Consider the following 18,772-nt stretch of genomic DNA (forward strand, 5'->3'; position numbering starts at 1 on the left):
TAGTGCCTTATTTTTCCATTATAAAGTTACACGTGCTCATTTTTCTCACTGGGAAACTTAGAAAACAATAATCACCCAATGTCCAGCTGCTTAAAAAATCTGCTAACATTTTCATTTTGTCCCTATACATATTTATCTTTACTTACTAAAAATTCCATTTATATGTAATTTGTATCCTTTAGTAAAAATCAACATGAAATAAATTTTTATATCATTAACTCTTATTGAGAATAATATTTAGTAAGTGAAAATTTGATATAGGAGAAGAAACTTGTGGAATGAGAGCTCCTAAAAACTAAAAATTATCTCATGAGAATGACACTAACATTTATCATTACTCTTCTGCTGGACTGTGCTCTTCATGATGACATACTGGCCAGAAGGATTTTCACAGAAGCAGGAGTAGGGTGGCCCTTTCACTACCGGGTTAGGAGAAGCAGGAATTATGTGAAGCCCCACAGACAGGAGTCAAACCAAGGAGAGGAAGTAAACATGCTTCTAATTTCTGAGAGAAAAGCTCAGGGACCACGACTTAAAGAATTCTGAGGGATTCTGGGACTCTTATAACTTCCTCAGGTTTATTATTTTAGTTACCCTGTTTCCTCAGAGAGTTTAGCAGTAAAATTCTTTACAGCAAAGGGACTTTGGGGCTTTTCTTCCTGGACAAGAAAAAAATACAGAACGTTCAAAACTCTATACATATTCCATCAAAGGAGGAGAGAAAGAAAGAAATAGAGTAGGAGAAAAAAGCTAAAAGGGAATGGAAAACAGGCAAAGAGAAAATTAGTCTAGGAATGGGATTTGGACTAAATGTTGGGACTTGAATGCTGAAGGATTTGTGACAGGCCTTGAGGGATCCCTGCAACAGCAGATAAATTTGCAAGCATGCTCTTCAGCCCTCTGTGAGTCTCACTCAAACAAGTTCCTTTCAGCCACTGTCTCCTAAAAATTACCTTTCCATATCCATGTCTTTGCTTATGTGGTTTCTTTTGACTACAATAGCTCATCCTTGCCCATCTGTCTGTCATCTTCCACTCCCCAGCCTAGCCTTCTGATGAAATGTTCCAACTTCTCTGAAGCTTTGCCTATCTGTCCCGTTGTTTTCTCTCCTTTAACTATCAGCACCAGAATGATTTCCTCCTTTGAGTTCCTAAACCACTCTCTCTCACCAGTATACTCGAGCAATGTGCCAGGTCCTTGGCAGGTAGACAGGCTTGCTCCTTGAGGCCAGGATCATCCCCCTATTCGGGTCTCTTAATGTCATGGAGTCAAAGATCAGTCAGTTTAAGGTTGTAAAATCACATAAAACACGTCTGGAAGCTCCCTGCATGTTATCTAAGGTTCAGAAGGGAGAACAGTGAGGAAGCAAATCCAGATCTTTTCTTCAGCAATTTTAAAAAATGGACTCTAGGTGAGTATTTGCCACTGCCAACGTTCAGCTTTCTTGCATGTTCTCTGAAACTTGTTTACTGTGGGCCTGCCTTTAGTTGCCTCCAATTCTTTAATAATTTTCATAAAGTTAGTTCAGTTTGTATAATAGTGATGTTCTTTCCATAGGGCGCTAATTTCTGTTAGAAAAGTCACCACATTAATGTCATTAACAAATACCAATCACAATAAAAAATAACAAAATAAACTAATATTATGGTAAATCCAGAGAAATAAATTTCAATTGCTTTAAAAAAATCCCATCTAATGCTGAACCTTCAAATTCTTTGCTTAAATGCCTAAAAATACACTACACTATCCCTCTCAGGTGGGAATTTTTACCACCATCTGAGCTTAGATTTGCTCATTTGAATAGAGAGGGCTTAGACAAGCTAATCTCTAAATACTATTTTACAATGATATTCTTTGGTCTTATAACAAAATAAGAGATCATTGCTAATGATCACTGGAAATTTCTTATTTTCCAAATTCTCTCAATACGTATACATTACTTTTGTAATCAGAAAAAAAATTATTAAAACTGAATAGTAAATAATCCTAAACAGTCATACAAATGGGTTCCTTGTAACAGTCAACAAACAGTAGTCAGAAGTCAGATTAGAAAACATACATTTCAATTACATTACTAGTTTGCATGACTCTAAAACACAACCCTTATAAACCTCCCTATCAAAGTCATAACCTCCTTTTCACATGAAAATAATAAAATCTACATCCCTGCATTTTCCCTTTGAAATACTGTGTTGCTATAAATGGCAAAGATCCACTTTTGGGTAGTGTGGTCAGCTACTAGGTATAACCAAAGCAGTCATGACAAATATTGCAGGGGGCAAAAATCAATGTGTCTGCAGGAACAAAATAGAGATTCAAAATAAATTCAAGAAAAAATATTCACTAAGAAACAATGGATAGACAAACTAAATTGGCAGAAAGAATGTGGCAGAATGCCAAAGAATTTCCACACTGTAATTCAGGCAACTTCATTAACTAAGGGGTTTGAGAAGAAACAAAAAATAATTTAAAATAAAAATGAGTTGCCACTGTATTTGATGAAACAAGTATTTCATAGCCTTGGGATCCCCAGGCTGCTGGAGCTATTAGACACTAAGTTATCAAATTCCCTGCTGCCACTACCTGCTGGGGGACACAGGCAAGACAATTTCTGGACAAATGTTCAGTGCTTCTACAGATATTAAACAATTATGCTGTCATAGCAACATGGTATATTTCTGAGGGTGCACAGTAGCAATCTGCCAGGGCTTAGTTCAAATTATTAATTAGCAAAACTCACACATTCTTTAATTTTAGCAATAAAATATTCACAGTATCTCAATATTAAATAATTCAACATTTACTAAAACCTCTATCAGGAGAAAAATAGAATCTCTAATCACATTAAGTTTGTAATTAATAGAATGAGATACAAAGAATTATATAGTTAAAATGTTCATAGAGTCCTGCTTAGTTGGCATTAAATATATGTTTATTGATTTTCAGACTGTATAAAAGACTTAAAAAATCAAATGCTATGAAACGCAGAGAAGAATGAATCATTTCTAGCCTGGAAAAAATTGATATGGCATAATTTCATTGTATAAATTAATCAAGAAATTAAATTGGCCCAGTGAAAGTTACTTCTATAATATTTCCTCAATGGAAGTTCATCAATATTGGTATAATTCTGAATAAAAGGTTTATATTCAAAAATATGAGTTTATACTTCTTAGGATAAAGATGACAGGAGGGTACATCTTTTCTCTTTCAAAGAGACTTAGGAGGCACATCAACTAAATTCAATGACCAGGCTTTGTTTTGATGCTGACTAGAATAAATCAACTATAAAACAATGCTTTTTTTTTTTTTTTTTTTTTTTTTTAGACAGAATCTTGCTTTACTGCCCAAGCTGGAGTTAGTGACCTAATCTTGGCTCACTGCAACCTGCACCTCCTGCGGTCAGGTGATCCTCCAACCTCAGCCTCCTGAGTAGCTGGGACTACAGGTGCATGACACCATGCCCAGATAGTTAATTTTGGTATTTTCCATAGAGACAGTATTTTACTATATTGCCCAGGCTGGTCTGCAGCTTCTGGGATCAAGGCATCCGCCTACCTTGGCCTCCTGAAGTGCTGGGATTACGGGTGTGAGCCATTGTACTCAGTCAAAATAACACTTTGGAGATAACTGGGGAAAACTGAAAACAGCATCAGATCATATGAAGGGATTATTGTTAATTTGTTAGGTGTAATAATAAAATTGTGGTCACATTAGAGATAAATGGTGAAATATCTATAAGAAAAATGATATGCAAAAGAACAATGTATTAAAAGATGACATACAAAAAAGTGTTGGGAGAATAGATAAAGCAAGATGGACAAAATGCTTATTAATCATTGAGGCTGGGTGATGAATACAAGTGGGTTCATTACGTACTACTCTACATTGTGTGGAATATATAAAAAATTTCCCATAACAGAAACATTTTAAATGTCCTTTACTTTGTATGTAAAGTATAGTCTCTGGCCTATTATAAGCACTTAACAAAAGTTAGTTATTATATTATTGTTGTTGTTGTTGTTGTTGTTCTGCCTAATACAGGAATTAGTGTGGTACGACGGAAAAAAGCATGAGCTTTGGAGATCTAATATCTAACTCTGACATTAACTAGCTATGTAATTTTGAGCAAATATTTTTACCTTTCTGAACTGGTCTGCTTATTCGTGAAAGGTGGAAAATAAAATTTTTACCTCAAAAGGTTGATGTAGAACTAAATGAAATTATATAAAAGTACACTGAAAATTATAAGATATACAAATATTACTATTTTTAATCTTAGTTCATAAGAAACTTTTAACCAATTATGGATGAAATCAAACACGGATTGCAACAATTTTAAAAGACAATTGAATCAACATAGTGAGAAAATACTATAAAGTTCAGAAGAAAATAAGATTACTTCTTTTTAGGGAGAGACAAAGAAAGCCTCATAGAGGAAAAACATCTGAACTCTTGAAAGTCGGCAGAATTTTCACAGGCGAAGATGAGAGTGAGAGGCACCACATGAGGCAAACAACATGAAAAATGGGGAAGGGGATATTGCACTAAGGAAGTGTAAGAAACTGTAGTTTGAGCCCAGGCGCGGTGGCTCACGCCTGTAATCCCAGTACTTTGGGAGGCCGAGACTTGTGGATCATGAGGTCAGGAGATCGAGACCATCCTGGCTAACACGGTGAAACCCCATCTCTACTAAAAATACAAAAAAATTAGCCGGGCGTGGTGGCAGGGGCCTGTAGTCCCAGCTACTGGGGAGGATTAGGGAGGAGAATGGCGTGAACCCGGGAGGTGGAGCTTGCAGTGAGCCGAGAACGCGCCACTGCACTACAGCCTGGGCGACAGAGCGAGACTCCGTTTCAAAAAAAAAAAAAGAAAAGAAACTGTCGTTTGAAAGAACTGGAACCATAAAAGGAGTTTGGAGCCAGATTGTGGGTGGTTCTGAGTGTCTCTCTATAAAGGGGATTTTATCTGGTAGACAAGATACAGCCACTTTCACTTTTTAGAATAAATAACATTAAGAGATTCTTTCTAGGATATCCCTCACTGCTGATAGATCAGAAGGTGTCATAGAATTGAAATGAGTACCTACAGACTCAGTAATGTAAAAACATGAAGAAAATGAAAATCAGGGATAGAGAAGCATCCTGTATGAAAATCAGCCAGAATTGGCTTTTTATTTTATAAGAAATATATATAATGTATTGGAGTTTTAGTAAGGGCAAAAAATATGGATGGGAATACAAGAAAAGCTTCAGTATAAAAATTTTACCAGACTGTTATTTTGTAAAGTGATATAAAAAGCTGGCTTAAAATGACAAAATAAAAAGCTGACAAACCCTGGGAAGTGATTTTATTAGACAATATTCATGTAGAAATGATTGTGAATTATTAATTATGCCTCATTAAATATAAATTAACTTTTGATGACTTACTTTGAAATTTTGTCTAATATCAGAAACCAAGTGATGTTATGATACGTAGATCAAATTTTTATTTCTAAAAACAAAACACTAAATATTTAAAAAATAATTCCTTTCTTTTTTTTGAGATGGAGTCTCACTCTATCGCCCAGGCTAGAGTGCAGTGCTGTGATCTCGGCTCACTGCAACCTCCCCCTCCCAGGTTCAAACATTTCTCCCGCCTCAGCTTCCCAAGTAGCTGGGATTACAGACACGTACCACCACATCCGGCTAATTTTTGTATTTTTAGTGGAGACACGGTTCCACCATGTTGGCCAGGCTGGTCTCAAACTCCTGACCTCAGGTGATCCGCCTACCTTGGCCTCCCAAAGGGCTGGGATTACAGGCGTGAGCCACCTCACCCGGCCTAAAAAATAATTCTTATGTAAGGGTACTTGAACATTTCAGAACACAACATTCCTAAAATATGTTTTGCCTTCAAATATCTGATAAAGAGCAACTGTCTCTCAAAACACACGTATTCTTACACAAAAACAGAGACTCAGTCTTAGGGACTTTTTTTTATTTATTTTTTTTATTTTTGAGACAGGATCTTGCTCTGTCACCCAGGCTGGAGTGAAATGGCACAATCTCAGTTCATTGCAACTTCTGCCTCCCGTACTCAAGCAATCCTTCTGCCTAAGCATCCTGAGTAGCTGGGACTACAGATGCACGCCACCATGCCTGGCTAATTTTTTTGTATTTTTTGTAGAGATGGGGTTTTGCCATATTGCCTGTGCTGGTCTCAAACTCTTGGACTCAAGCAATCCACCCACCTCGGCCTCCCAAAATGCTGGGATTATAGGCATGAGCCACTGCACCCAGCAGGGACTTTTTTTTTTGAGACGGAGTTTCACTTTCCTTGCCCAGGCTGGAGTGCAATGGTGCAATCTTGGCTCACCGCAACCTCTGCCTCCTGGGCTCAAGTGATTCTCCCGCCTCAGCCTCCTGAGTAGCTGGGATTACAGGCATGCACCACCACACCTAGCTAATTTTGTATTTTTAGTAGAGACAGGGTTTCTCCATGTTGGTCAGGCTGGTCTCGAACTCCCTACCTCAGGTGATCCGCCCGCCTTGGCCTCCCAAAGTGCTGGGATTACAGGCGTGAGCCACCGTGTCCGGCCTCCGGCAGGGACTTTTTTAAACAAAAAGAAATATGGCACTTATGGCTGATTCTATAGCCCCCAATTTTCACAATAAATATTTTGTATATCAAATTGAATATGACACTATACATCAAAAGAAAACCAGGTATGAGAAGGTGGGGAAGGCAGGAAACTTATTCTTGAGCTACAGCTGGCATAGAAAAAATATCACTGGTTAGAAAATAAATAGCCATCTCTCTTTTTGTTAATTAGAAAGTCATACTGTGACAAAAAACAAAACAAAACAAAACAAAAAACAAACCAGCATGAAGCTCCTAATAGTATGAAAGGTACATATAATGTTATAACTACAGTAGGTAGAAAGTAATGCATGTTACAGCATGCTAAAGTGGTTCTATAATATTCAGCATTATACCCTAAGTGACCCTCAAACATGTATATTTTCACGGTACCCTATCCCACTTGGCAGAAAGGCAGCAATTCTGCTGCACTTACTGGAAAGACTATGTGCTGTGTCATAAAATCTCACACAGAAAATAGAAAGGATTTTTAAAAATCAATTTTATTATAAATAAGGGGCAGGCTACTTTATTTTACTATGACAAGTGGTGCTTGTATTTAGCTTCCCACCAGATGTAAAATCTTTTCTAGTATCATAGATTCTTAGAAAAGATAATATCTGCAAGAAAAAGGTGAAATTGGGTTTAATAAAGATGATAAACCTTCAGATACCTCAAAATCAGCACCCATTCTCTTTAATTTCCTCATTGTAAAAGTTGCCACTGGTAACAGAGCAGTCTTGTAAAACATCTCTAGACATAATTTCCAGTGTTGAAATATTTCTTTCATAGAGTTCAGCCAGTTTCTACTTTGCAAACAGAAGGCTGTGTAGACTGCATATATCTATAGACAATGCTTTAGAAAGAGAAAGAAAGGAGACTGAACAATTGTTACATGTGATTCATTTACTTTAAAAATAAATTATGTGATTAAAATAGGCATTTTCACAGGGGGCTGTCACTTTGCATTTGACTGAAAACACCAGTGACACTACCCCAGGAGAGCTGAGAGTCAATTGTCCTCCACCTATTATCTGCACCTTCATTTGCCTGTCTTGGTCTTCTTTGATTGTCTTGTTTCAGAAGTTGGAAATAAGGGTGAAGGTGAGCAGGTGCATCAAATATGAAAAAAAACATGAAATACCATTGACCAATGAAGCAAGGCATTTTTTAAAACTACCGAAGAAGGACCTGAGTTACTATCCCTGCAAAAATATACATTCCCAAATAAATAACTCTCCTAGATGATCAGCACTCAGAACAGCACAGAGAAAGAGAACACAAACTCTATGCCAGTCCTTAGCAAAGCACAGTTCTGTGGGGTACTGCATTAGCCAAGGAATACTACAGGTGGCTCTGTACTCCCTCGTACCCACCAAACAGAAGCAGCTAAGAGTCTAACCATAGAATCTTGCCCAGATCTTAGCACAGATGTTACCTTATGAAAACACATTAGAAAGGAATTGAAGTTGGCTAAAGGATTCAAAAAGTTCTATTTAGATTTTAACCAGCCGCCTTGGTCCGATTTCCACCCCTTGACCTGGTAAATGCAAGCACGGGCAAAGTTATGTATGATTTAATTAGCTAAATACTAATCAGCACTTTATTATTAGAAATTTAAAAATAATTAGCATTTCATTATTCTGTCTTAGTGATAATGCTGCCAGTCTCTGATCCTGTCATTATAGAACTATATCCAGTTGAATGGGCTACTTAACTATTTACTCTCTTGAGTAGGTAGTCCCTAGATTTTATCTAATTCATTTGTCTCCTTCACTTAAATAGCTGCAAGCTCAGAGAAAAATAAATTTCAATTTGTCTTATAACCCCCTGAAAACAATCCGACTAAGGCTAAATTTTAAATTCATATTACTTCTAAATCATTTTGGCTACTCATTAGGAATTTATTTATTTAATTTTTTTTTTTTTTTTTTTTTTTGAGATGGAGTCTCACTCTATCTCCCAGGCTGGAGTGCAGTGGCACGATCTCGCCTCACTGCAGCCTCCGCCTCCCAGGTTCAAGCAATTCTCCTGTCTCAGCCTCCCAAGTAGATGGGACTGCACCTGGCTAATTTTTGTATTTTTTAAAGTAGAGACAGGGTTTTGCCATGTTTGCCAGGCTGGTCTCAAACTCCTGGCCTCAACTGATCCACTCACCTTGGCCTCCCAAAGTGCTGGGATTACAGGCATGAGCCACTGCGCCCAGCCAGGAATTTATTTCAGATAGTCCTTTAAAACCTACTAATTAACTCAGCAAGTATTTGTTGAATGTCTACGGTATGCAAGGCATCAGGGAGACACAAAAATAATGAAGACTCTTTATCTCTCTTTCATAGAGATGGTGGGTAAATACATAAATCTAACTAAATCCCAAAAGAAATCTGTAAGTGACCTATCACACTTCAGAGAGTGGAGTCAAGCCTTCAAGCCATAGTGTTCACAAGGACTTTATTAAAGAAGCATATTCTAGAATATTACAGCCAGAGAGACCCTAGAAAATATCCGTGCCAAGCCTATAATTTTATAGATAAGAAAAAAGAAAAGGCCCTAATTAGAAGGAATAACTATTTACTCAGTATCACATATCAGTTGATATCATACATATCAATTTACTCAGTAACAATTTACTCAACTATCACAGAGAGTTAAAAAATCTGAAAAGGAAGGAAGGTCTTTGGGTACCCAACTTATTACTTTTCCACGATGCCACATTGCCACTCTGAGGTTAAGAAAATGTGAATAGGCAAAGATAAGAGAAAGAAGAGAGCATGCTGGCAAAGATTAGAGGTTGAAATATAACACTGATAAGAAGGTATGTTTGGGAAACAGAGTATTTAATTTGTCTGAGGAAAAAAAGCATTTATGGGCAGAAACCAGATGCCAGGCTGAAAGCAGAGCAGGATTAGATCATGGAGGACATCAAATGACAGTCCAAGAGAGTTAGACTTTTTCACTATATACTATAATGAACATAGGTAGCAGAATTTACTTCCAAAAAAACATTCCTTCAACATTGGTATTATAACGTAACACTGATGGTCTTAGAGGTTTATAATCAAAGAACAGAAAACTCTTTTGATATGAAAAGGGCCAGCTAAACATAGCAAATTACACTGAATACAATCTCCCTTTGTAATTTCTTCTTTCTCCAAAGTGGAGAGTGGCAGGATAAGAGTACAAGACGGCAAGACAGTGAGATCTGCTGATCACAGATGGCTTTTGCAAAATAACTGATAAATGTAAGTTTGTGCCAACCCATGGCTCCTGCCTTGCTCTTCGTGGGGATCTTCAACTTGAAGGCTCTATCTAGCTGAATCCTGAACCAGTCCTAGACAGGCCTGAAAATCAGTGGGCTTGTCCATCCTTATCAGATGCTAGAGTACAACCATCTACCTATGGAGCTGTAGCTGCCCTTCCCTCCACCCCACTGCCTAGCTCTTTGCTCTAATGCCTTGTTCCTTTCTTTAGGACTGGAAACAAAAGAGAGATAGCATACCAGATTTTATGCCAAGGTTTGTATAGCACCCTAGGACAATTCCAAAACACTTTCACAGTCTCTGCTTCATTCATCATAAAGCAGAAGCAAACCTCTGTTCTACTTCACCCTTCACTCTGAATAGCTCTCCCCAATCCTCCAGAGGTTAGAACATTCTTCCTGTCTCTCTGGTTACTGGCTAGGCATTAACTTCAACCTTTTAAACTAGAAGACCCTTCTGAAACTCTAATCTATTACCTGCTCAATTGCAAGTGCTACCTTTGCCAAGAAACCAACTGCATCCAACCCACCAAACCCTTAGGATAGCAATACCATGACAGAAATTTCAAAACCACTTGGACACCATACCTTGACCTCTAGGGATCTTCCTTTTGAAAACCTGCACCTTAGAAAAATTATTCCTCAAGCCCCAGTTCTGTATAGTCTTGGTCTATTCTCTTCTCCATGCTGGTCTGCTGCTGCTGGGATGCCAACAGCCTCTGTGTCTCAGGCCATTCAGGAGATGGCAGAAGTTCTGAAAAGGACACACTGAGTGCACCAAGATTTAACTTATAAAGAGTTTGTGAAACTCTTATAAAAAATTTACAAAGTACTTTGGGCTATATACAACCTGAATGTCCACAGAGCCATTGTTTTTCAAAGTGCGATGAGAATGTGACTTCCTGGGTTTCAATATCAAGAGCCAAATTCTGACGTTAACTGATCTTTATCTTCCCACTCTGGTATATAGGCTCATCTTTTACTGTTCAGTGAAGAAAAATAGGTAGGACTTTTCAAATAGTGGGAATTAAAGGGTCATAAATAATTTATTGTTCTAGTTTTAATTCTTGTTTTAAAAAATGAAACAAGAGAATATTACTTTTAAACTATACAGTGATACACAGGTATTTAGCTGACAGAACTGAGCACTGTGTGAAGTACTTCCCACGCATTATCTCATGACATCCTTACATTAGCCCAAAGGGACCATACTATTTTTATTCCCAGGTTAGACATCAGGAAACTGAGCCTTAGCAAGATAAGCAATTTGCCCAAAGTCACACAACCATATATGGAAGAGTTGCTGTTGAGCCTTTAGTCATCTAACTTCTAAGCCTATGCACTCAAATCAATAAACCACTCAACTGGCCCATTTTTACTTTTATTTTTTAATCAGTACTTCAAAATGATAAGTTTGAGAGGCTAAATATATAAAGAATATGTATTATTTTTATAAATACAAAAAAGACGAAAAAATAGAAACCAAACTTTAGAAATTTTGTTACCCTTAATTTAAGACCAATTTAAAAAACCAAAAGTGCTATTCATTGTGAGCCTGAAAATTCAATAGAGGAAAATTATCAGGACCCTGTAAACCTAAAATTTTCATACGTTCCTCCATAAACATACATTGAGTGTCTACTATGTAACAGGTACCATGCTAGGAGCTGAGGACAGAGATAAATAAGAAAAACACAGTCCCTGCTCTCAAGGGACATATAGACAAGTTGCAAAGACAGTCATATGGTATGACTAATATGACAAAAGGGAGATAAAAGGGAGTAGAAGCAGGAAAAACCTATTCAGCCAGGGACAAGGGAAGGTCTTCTCTTCCATGAGTTAAAGGGAGGGTATATGGGAAGGGGACAGGAAGTTCTCCCTGCAGAAAGAAGAGCATGTACCGAGGACCACAGCAGAGATAAGTAACTGAATAGATAAGAAACTGCAGAGTGCCTCAAGCCAACACAGTGAGAGAAAGAAGGGGCCATGGCTTAGGAATAGAGGGATGGGCAGAGAGTGAATCCTGTACACTGTACTGAAGACTCAGACTATACCTAACAGAAATGGGGAGGCAATTTCAGCAAAAAAGAGAGGCTCAATCAGATTTTAGTTTTACAAGTATCAATCTGACAACAGATACTACAGAATGGACAGTAGATAAGAATGGGCATAAGGTGGGGATGGAGCTATCATAGGAAAGTACTGCTGTAATCCAGGTGACAGGTGAAGATCACTGGGGCTAGAGTGACAGATGTGGACAAGAAGAGTAGATACTTATAAGACAGAATGGACAGAACTTGATGAGAGACAGAATGGAGGATGATTTAAACCTTGAGGTAATTTTGAAGTTTAGAAGGTAGCAGAGTCTCATCCTTTAATTAAACCAGTCATTTAATAGGAGAAAAAATAACTGATTCCAACAAGAAGAAACTTACTGCTTTTAAATTGTTACTATCATTTTTTCATTGGTACCTAGATTTTAGCCATAACTCACCTGGTTGCCAACCAATAATAAGTGTTCTCCAAGGAGAAAGTCTTTCAGCATATCTTCCATCGCTATCACATGCTACAGAAAAAGAACTAGAGGTTAACTGTTTTGTACAATCAAGGTTAAATAAGAAAGTTAACTATGAAGATATCTTTATAGAATATAAATATCTATTATAATAAACAATAATCAAGCGATTTGATATAACCCAAAATTAAATCTGTGGTTATAAGTAAATTATATAACCATTTAGGTCACTGATACTGAAAACTCGAAATAGTCCACCTGAGCAAAACTAAGCAACTGACCAATATTTCAGAGTTTTTAATAATTCAACTCAAATATTTTTTTACCTATCATACTATGTAGAGTTGGCTTATAATTTAATATAATATTTAAATTGATACTTGCTAATGTAAATACACAAAGGCTTCCTAAAATAACTGTACACTTCTAGGGAACATTTTACATTGACTTGTTCTTAACCATTACCTTTAAAGCTATGGATAGCTTCAGAATTAAAAATATATTATTTACCTTCCACACTTTTTAATTTGAATTATGACACAATATAATAAAAGAACAAGATTAAGGTTATTCACAATAGCCACAAAGGAAATCACATTGCTCTTTTGTATCTTGAAAAATAAGACACCTATAAGTAGGTCATGCAGGTTCTTTGGGGCTGGGAAGAGATCTACACTCCAGCACAATTAATATTCCTATTACTTTCTCTTGGTTTTCTGTATCATATAGCAGCTAAATAAGTACTAAAGTTATTGATGTTCCCTATTTGTAAAAAGGCAAATTAACCTTTTGCATCTAATACATGCTGCAGATATTTTTCTAGTACGTCACTTTTTTTTTTTTTTTTTTTTTTTTTGAGACGGAGTCTCGCTCTGTCGCCCAGGCTGGAGTGCAGTGGCGCGATCTCGGCTCACTGCAAGCTCTGCCTCCTGGGTTAACGCCATTGTCTTGCCTCAGCCTCCCAAGTAGCTGGGACTACAGGTGCCTGCCACCACGCCCAGCTAATTTTTTGCATTTTTAGTAGAGACAGGGTTTCACCGTGTTAGCCAGGATGGTCTCGATCTCCTGACCTCGTGATCTGCCTGCCTCGGCCTCCCAAAGTGCTGGGATTACAGGCGTGAGCCACCATGCCTGGCTGCTTTCTTTTTTCAATTTCGTTTATGGTGCTTTATATGTATACTGTATAATATACATATAAATTATATATAGTATAATATACATATAAATTATATATAATATATAGATATAAAATATATAAATATATATGATATAAATATTAAAAAATATATATATATACATACTCACAGAAATTTTTCTTTTTATTTGTCAAATTTAATAGTATTTTCTTTCAGAGTTTCTTCCTTAGAAGAAAAACTGAGAAAGTGTCTTATCTCCTTCAGGAACAAATGAGTATTCCCTATGTTTACCTTGGTCGTTTTTATTTTCAAAAATGCTTTCAGATACGCCATGGAGCTAGAGTTTTAATAAGGCTTGAAGTGAGGTGAGTATATAATTGTCTATTCTTGAACACTTTTAAATGGATATAAGGTGTATGCTTTTAAGAGTAAAAAGAGATGCTTTTAAGAATAAAAAGAGACACTATTAATAATTATGCTGGGACAACAAGTAGAAGCAGAAACTATGTTAAGCAAACCAAGATATACATCATTTTAAGCTGAGTTCTGGTGGGAATATAGCATGGAGACCTCTTCCTTTTCACTAAGATGAAAAGTCAGTGCCAATTCCAGAAAACACTAAGCTCTTCCAGTAATAAATGGGCTAATCTACGTTGAAAAGTTGGAGTAAGTACCTGAATAGCCAGTTAAAGAAAAAAGCAATGTAAATATCGAAAAATAATCCAAACTATATCTGTGTTCTTCTTTACAATTCTCATGTCCTCCTACTTCATGCCCTCATTATATCTAACTAGATTATTCAAATCAACAAACCTTAGCTAAGGCTAAAGTCACCGCCAACACATTCTCTTCTTAGCCTCTTGACCACTTAGTACTGCAGACAATTTCTTAAAAGTCTCCTCTCCCAGTTACCCATTTCCCCTGATTCCTTCCTACCTCCCTAACAATTTCTCCCATAGTTTTCCGAGCTGGATCTTCCTGTAGCAATTCCTTCTTTCTACCTTCTTACATACTTCTCTTTGTATTCATGGTATGGGGCAGGTCGTGACTATTTGTACCCAGGCACCCACCTGAGGGTTGAGGGAGGGCTGTGTGCAGAGTTGGATACCCACATGTCAACATTCAAAGACCCACCTCTGACCCTGCTCTCCTTAAATCCTCTCATCTATCTCATGGCTTCAATGACCAGCTCTACACCAATCTTCAACAGCAAAACTCCTCCTTAACTACAGCCCTCTATTTCTGAGTGATCAAACCACTTTGTTATTTCCCAGTCACCTAAAATCAACACATTTAAAACTCAACTTATTACTTTCTCCTGAACTTCATTCTTTATCCTGTACCTTTTTCTCCAGTTAATGGCATCATTTTCTATCAGCTGACCAAACTCCTATCATCATCACCCTGCCCTCCTTATTCCTCTCTTATCAACATCCAACTAAACAGCACCTGAATTGTTAAGCCACCAAAAATCAACTGCATCTACCCTTTCTTTTCCATCCCCACAGTTTCAAGGTTTTTATCATCTCTAGCCTAGATTTGTATTAGCTAATTAGCTTCTCTAACTTCAGTCTCTCCTTGAGCCAATGTGTTCTTACAGTACTGACACTTCTTTGTTCAAAATCTTGTCACCTCATTTCTTAAAATTCCTTAAATGACTCCTAATACTTTAGGAACAAAGGTCATTGCTTATATTCTTGATCTAGTTTCAGCCTCATCTCCTACCAATCTCCTTTTATACTGTGTTTCCAACCATGGGCACGATTTAGAATAATGTTCTGTTTACTCTTCTGTTTACTTTTTCACCAGACATTGTGCTCCCTGAGAAAAAATCTCTGCTGTTCATCTAACACAAAGTTCCACTGACTTGATCTCCTAAATAGCCCTGCAATGTGTCCTCTCCACTCTGTCCCCACTGTCACCTCTTTAGTTCAGATCCTTCATAAATGTCATCTGGACTACTGTAATAACCACCTAACTAGTTTCTCTTTGCCTTAGTTCTAACTCCTAGACAATACTAAAGAGTAAAAGCAAAGTTAGCCAAAGTACAAATGTGCTTAAAATCTTTCAATAACTTCCTCATTCTTCTAAACAGAATCCAAATTCCTTAACTACCAAGACTGAAAAGATCTCACTCTTTCCTAATTCACCAGCCTCTTCTCTTGGCACTCTTCCACTTGCAACCTCAGCTTCATACCAGTGACAACAATTTATATATAGCTCCCTAAATGAGCTACTGTCTCATATAACTAAGTCTCTGCTAATACTAGTCTCGTTGCCTGAGAGACTCTCCTAATTGGGTCTGGTTGACCAATTTTCTCTGATCATTCCAATCTGGGGCAATCGACCTCATCAATGCCACCATAAGTAAACTGCACATACTTCCACCACACTGTGTAGTAACTATGTGTACTTACTTGCAGATTAAGAACAATTTGAGCCCTAGAGCTGCAAATACTTGTGTGTGTATTTTAATCTCTGTATCCCAATACCTTAGGACAAGGCCAGACTCATAATGGGTATTTTTAAATTCTTACCCATCTAAAACTCCTTAGGTTTATTAAGAGGCTATTATTTCTCTTTCCTCCAACTTCTCCTCCTTACTGCTGCAAGTGTAATATTCCTTAATGGAAGGCTTAATGAAGTAATACTGTTTATCAAGAACATTCAAAATCTTACTCATTCTTTTATTAATCCACTCAACACATATTTACTTGGCAGTTACTATGTGCCAGGCACTTTACTATTTGCTGGAAATATTAAATAAAGAAAACATAGGGCTGTGCCTTAGTGATATGGAAAACACATTTTAAAAATCCATTTCAACACAATGTGGTAAGGAGACAACAGGGCATAGGACAACAAGATGATACAGAAGCACCTAAATCTGCAAGAGGCACTGACTATGGCTTCAAAGATGAAGTACAGCATAAAAGAAGTAATAATATACATAATGGAAGCAAATTTAATCAAGCTACTGTCCATAGAATTGGTACAGCTAAAAAGTTTTCATTAATGGCTAATTCATAATGCTTTAAGAAGAGAAGGTACGTTTCGAGACAGCTTAAGAAAAGTCCCTCAGGGCCACTGTGTAAAGTTAATGGCAGCCCTGAGTCCTAAATGTCCATGTCACAAACACCATGGCAACAGACATTGTGTTCAAGGGCACAATGGCCTTTGCTGCTACTGTATTTCCTACATTCTTATATCCTGTGAAGTCTTTTCAATCTTTGCCACCATGGAGTTTTTCAAATTGTCATTTATAACGGTTTCCTGGTTATTTGTCTCTTTGTTTCTTTCCACTATATGAATAGAGTTTAATACTATCAGTGCTTGGAAATAGTATATTTTCCTCATAATCATGTTTTTGCCTTTGACAGGTAAGTTTTTTTCTACTTTTGTATAAGTAGCTTTATTTTCTGTTCATTTGTCTACTAATCGTGCAAGAGCATTAATGCTCCAGAAGAAAAATAAAACATTAGTTAATTGGCTATAAAATGAATAAAAATCAAATCAAGGTTATGCTCTTTTCTACGCCATAAAAAATAATTATAGTTTTGACAGATTTCAGAATTTTTAACCAAGATTTTTATTAAGAATAATATGTCTAGATACCTATAAAGTTAATGTAACTTAAAATATATTATAGAAAATTTTAAGTAGGTGTTTTACTATAAAAGTAATACATAGCCACTTGACAGAAAAGTTGGAAGAGAAAACATTTTTATATTATAGGTAATTTTCTCTAAAAAAAATTCTTATTAAACATCTACAATAAAGCTTTCTAGATACAAATTTATATGTCTTAGTGGAAGGTCCATAATTATTGGCTAGTTTACAAGGAGAGAATTCTCTACTCTCCTCCTTTAAAAAAGAAAGGAAAAGGAAAGAAAAGAAAAATACTAGGAACTTGCAGGAAAAAGAAGAGTATGAGAAAAAGGATGCATAGGACATATCCCTCTGAACTACTGAAATCTTTTAACAAGCAAGTAAAAGAGAGGATGATAGCTCTGCTTTGTTTTTAATTTTAAAATGTTTATTTTAATTTAGAAATTGCATATAAAATTACATATATAATTATATGTGTGAGTATGTGTATATTTTTATATATATATATAATTTATTACCCTAATCATAGCAACCATTCCTCCAATTTTTAAGTACCTTTGGAAAAAATTTCTGTTTTCTGTCTTATGTCTTGATAAAAGTTGTTCAGCCAGGCACGGTGGCTCACGCCTGTAATACTAGCACTTTGGGAGGCTGAAGCAGGTGGATCACGAGGTCAGGAGTTTGAGGCCAGCCTGGCCAATATGGTGAAACCCTGTCTCTACTGAAAATACAAAAATTAGCCAGGCATGGTGGCACATGCCTCTAGTCTCAGCTACTCAGGAGGCTGAGATAGAAGAATCGCTTGAACCCAGGAGGCAGAGGTTGCAGTGAGCCGAGATCGTGCCACTGCACTCCAGCCTGGGTGACAAAGTGAGACTCCATCGCAGAAAAAAAAAAAAAAAAAAGATGTTCAGCACTTCATTTTGCATCATCTAAATTAAATTTAGGAAATCACAAAAATAATTACATGTCAATTTCACTTGAATTGGCGTGTACTACCACAATTTAAGTGATTTATCCAAGAACACAAAGCAATACTCTTACCTGAATGTTGTCATAGAAAAGAACATCAGGCACTTTCATTTTCTTGTGTGCATTATAGATCGGTGCACTAACAGCACCAATCCTCAGAGTTCCAGATGTTGCTTCACCTAAACATTTCACACAGGACAGATAATTATTCATAGCACTGTCCTCAGAGATGCCAAGCCACCCAACATAGAATGCAATACAGCTTCAGTAATATCTGTGGATTTTAATTTAACATCTAAAGAAATAAGCTGGAGAGTAGTAATAAAACACCACAGTTCTAGATACAAAATGCTTCAAAAGGTAACAAATTTTCTTTAAAACAATGTAGATAGAAAACAGTATACACATAATTGTGAGAAACTAAAAAAAAACAAAACAAAACCAGAATACAGTCAAGCCACCTTCACAAGCTTGTTTGGTCAGAGACTATAACACATACATAAGTTAAATACCCCTAAATTCAAAAGCTCCAAAGTACCTTGAATATTATCTTTTAGTGTGCACCAATTCAGAAACCCCTTAAGATAATCTCCTATAGCTCCAGTCAAAAATACAGATGAACTAACCTACCACAGAACTCTTAAATTACTATTTTCAGCC

General features: G+C 36.7%; 1 protein-coding gene across 1 annotated transcript in view; it reads right to left on the reverse strand.

Annotated features, from left to right (window-relative positions):
* VWA8 (von Willebrand factor A domain containing 8) overlaps positions 1-18,772 on the reverse strand; it is a 398,456-nt gene that overhangs the window by 203,672 nt on the left and 176,012 nt on the right. Inside the window, exons 19-20 of the mRNA XM_024230913.3 lie at positions 18,185-18,291; positions 12,375-12,446 (exon numbers count right to left, since the gene is read on the reverse strand). Of these exons, the coding sequence (XP_024086681.3) occupies positions 12,375-12,446; positions 18,185-18,291 (179 nt within the window). The remainder of the gene's footprint in view (positions 1-12,374; positions 12,447-18,184; positions 18,292-18,772) is intronic.

Source organism: Pongo abelii, chromosome 14, assembly GCF_028885655.2.
Source record: "Pongo abelii isolate AG06213 chromosome 14, NHGRI_mPonAbe1-v2.0_pri, whole genome shotgun sequence".
Lineage (NCBI taxonomy): Eukaryota > Metazoa > Chordata > Mammalia > Primates > Hominidae > Pongo > Pongo abelii.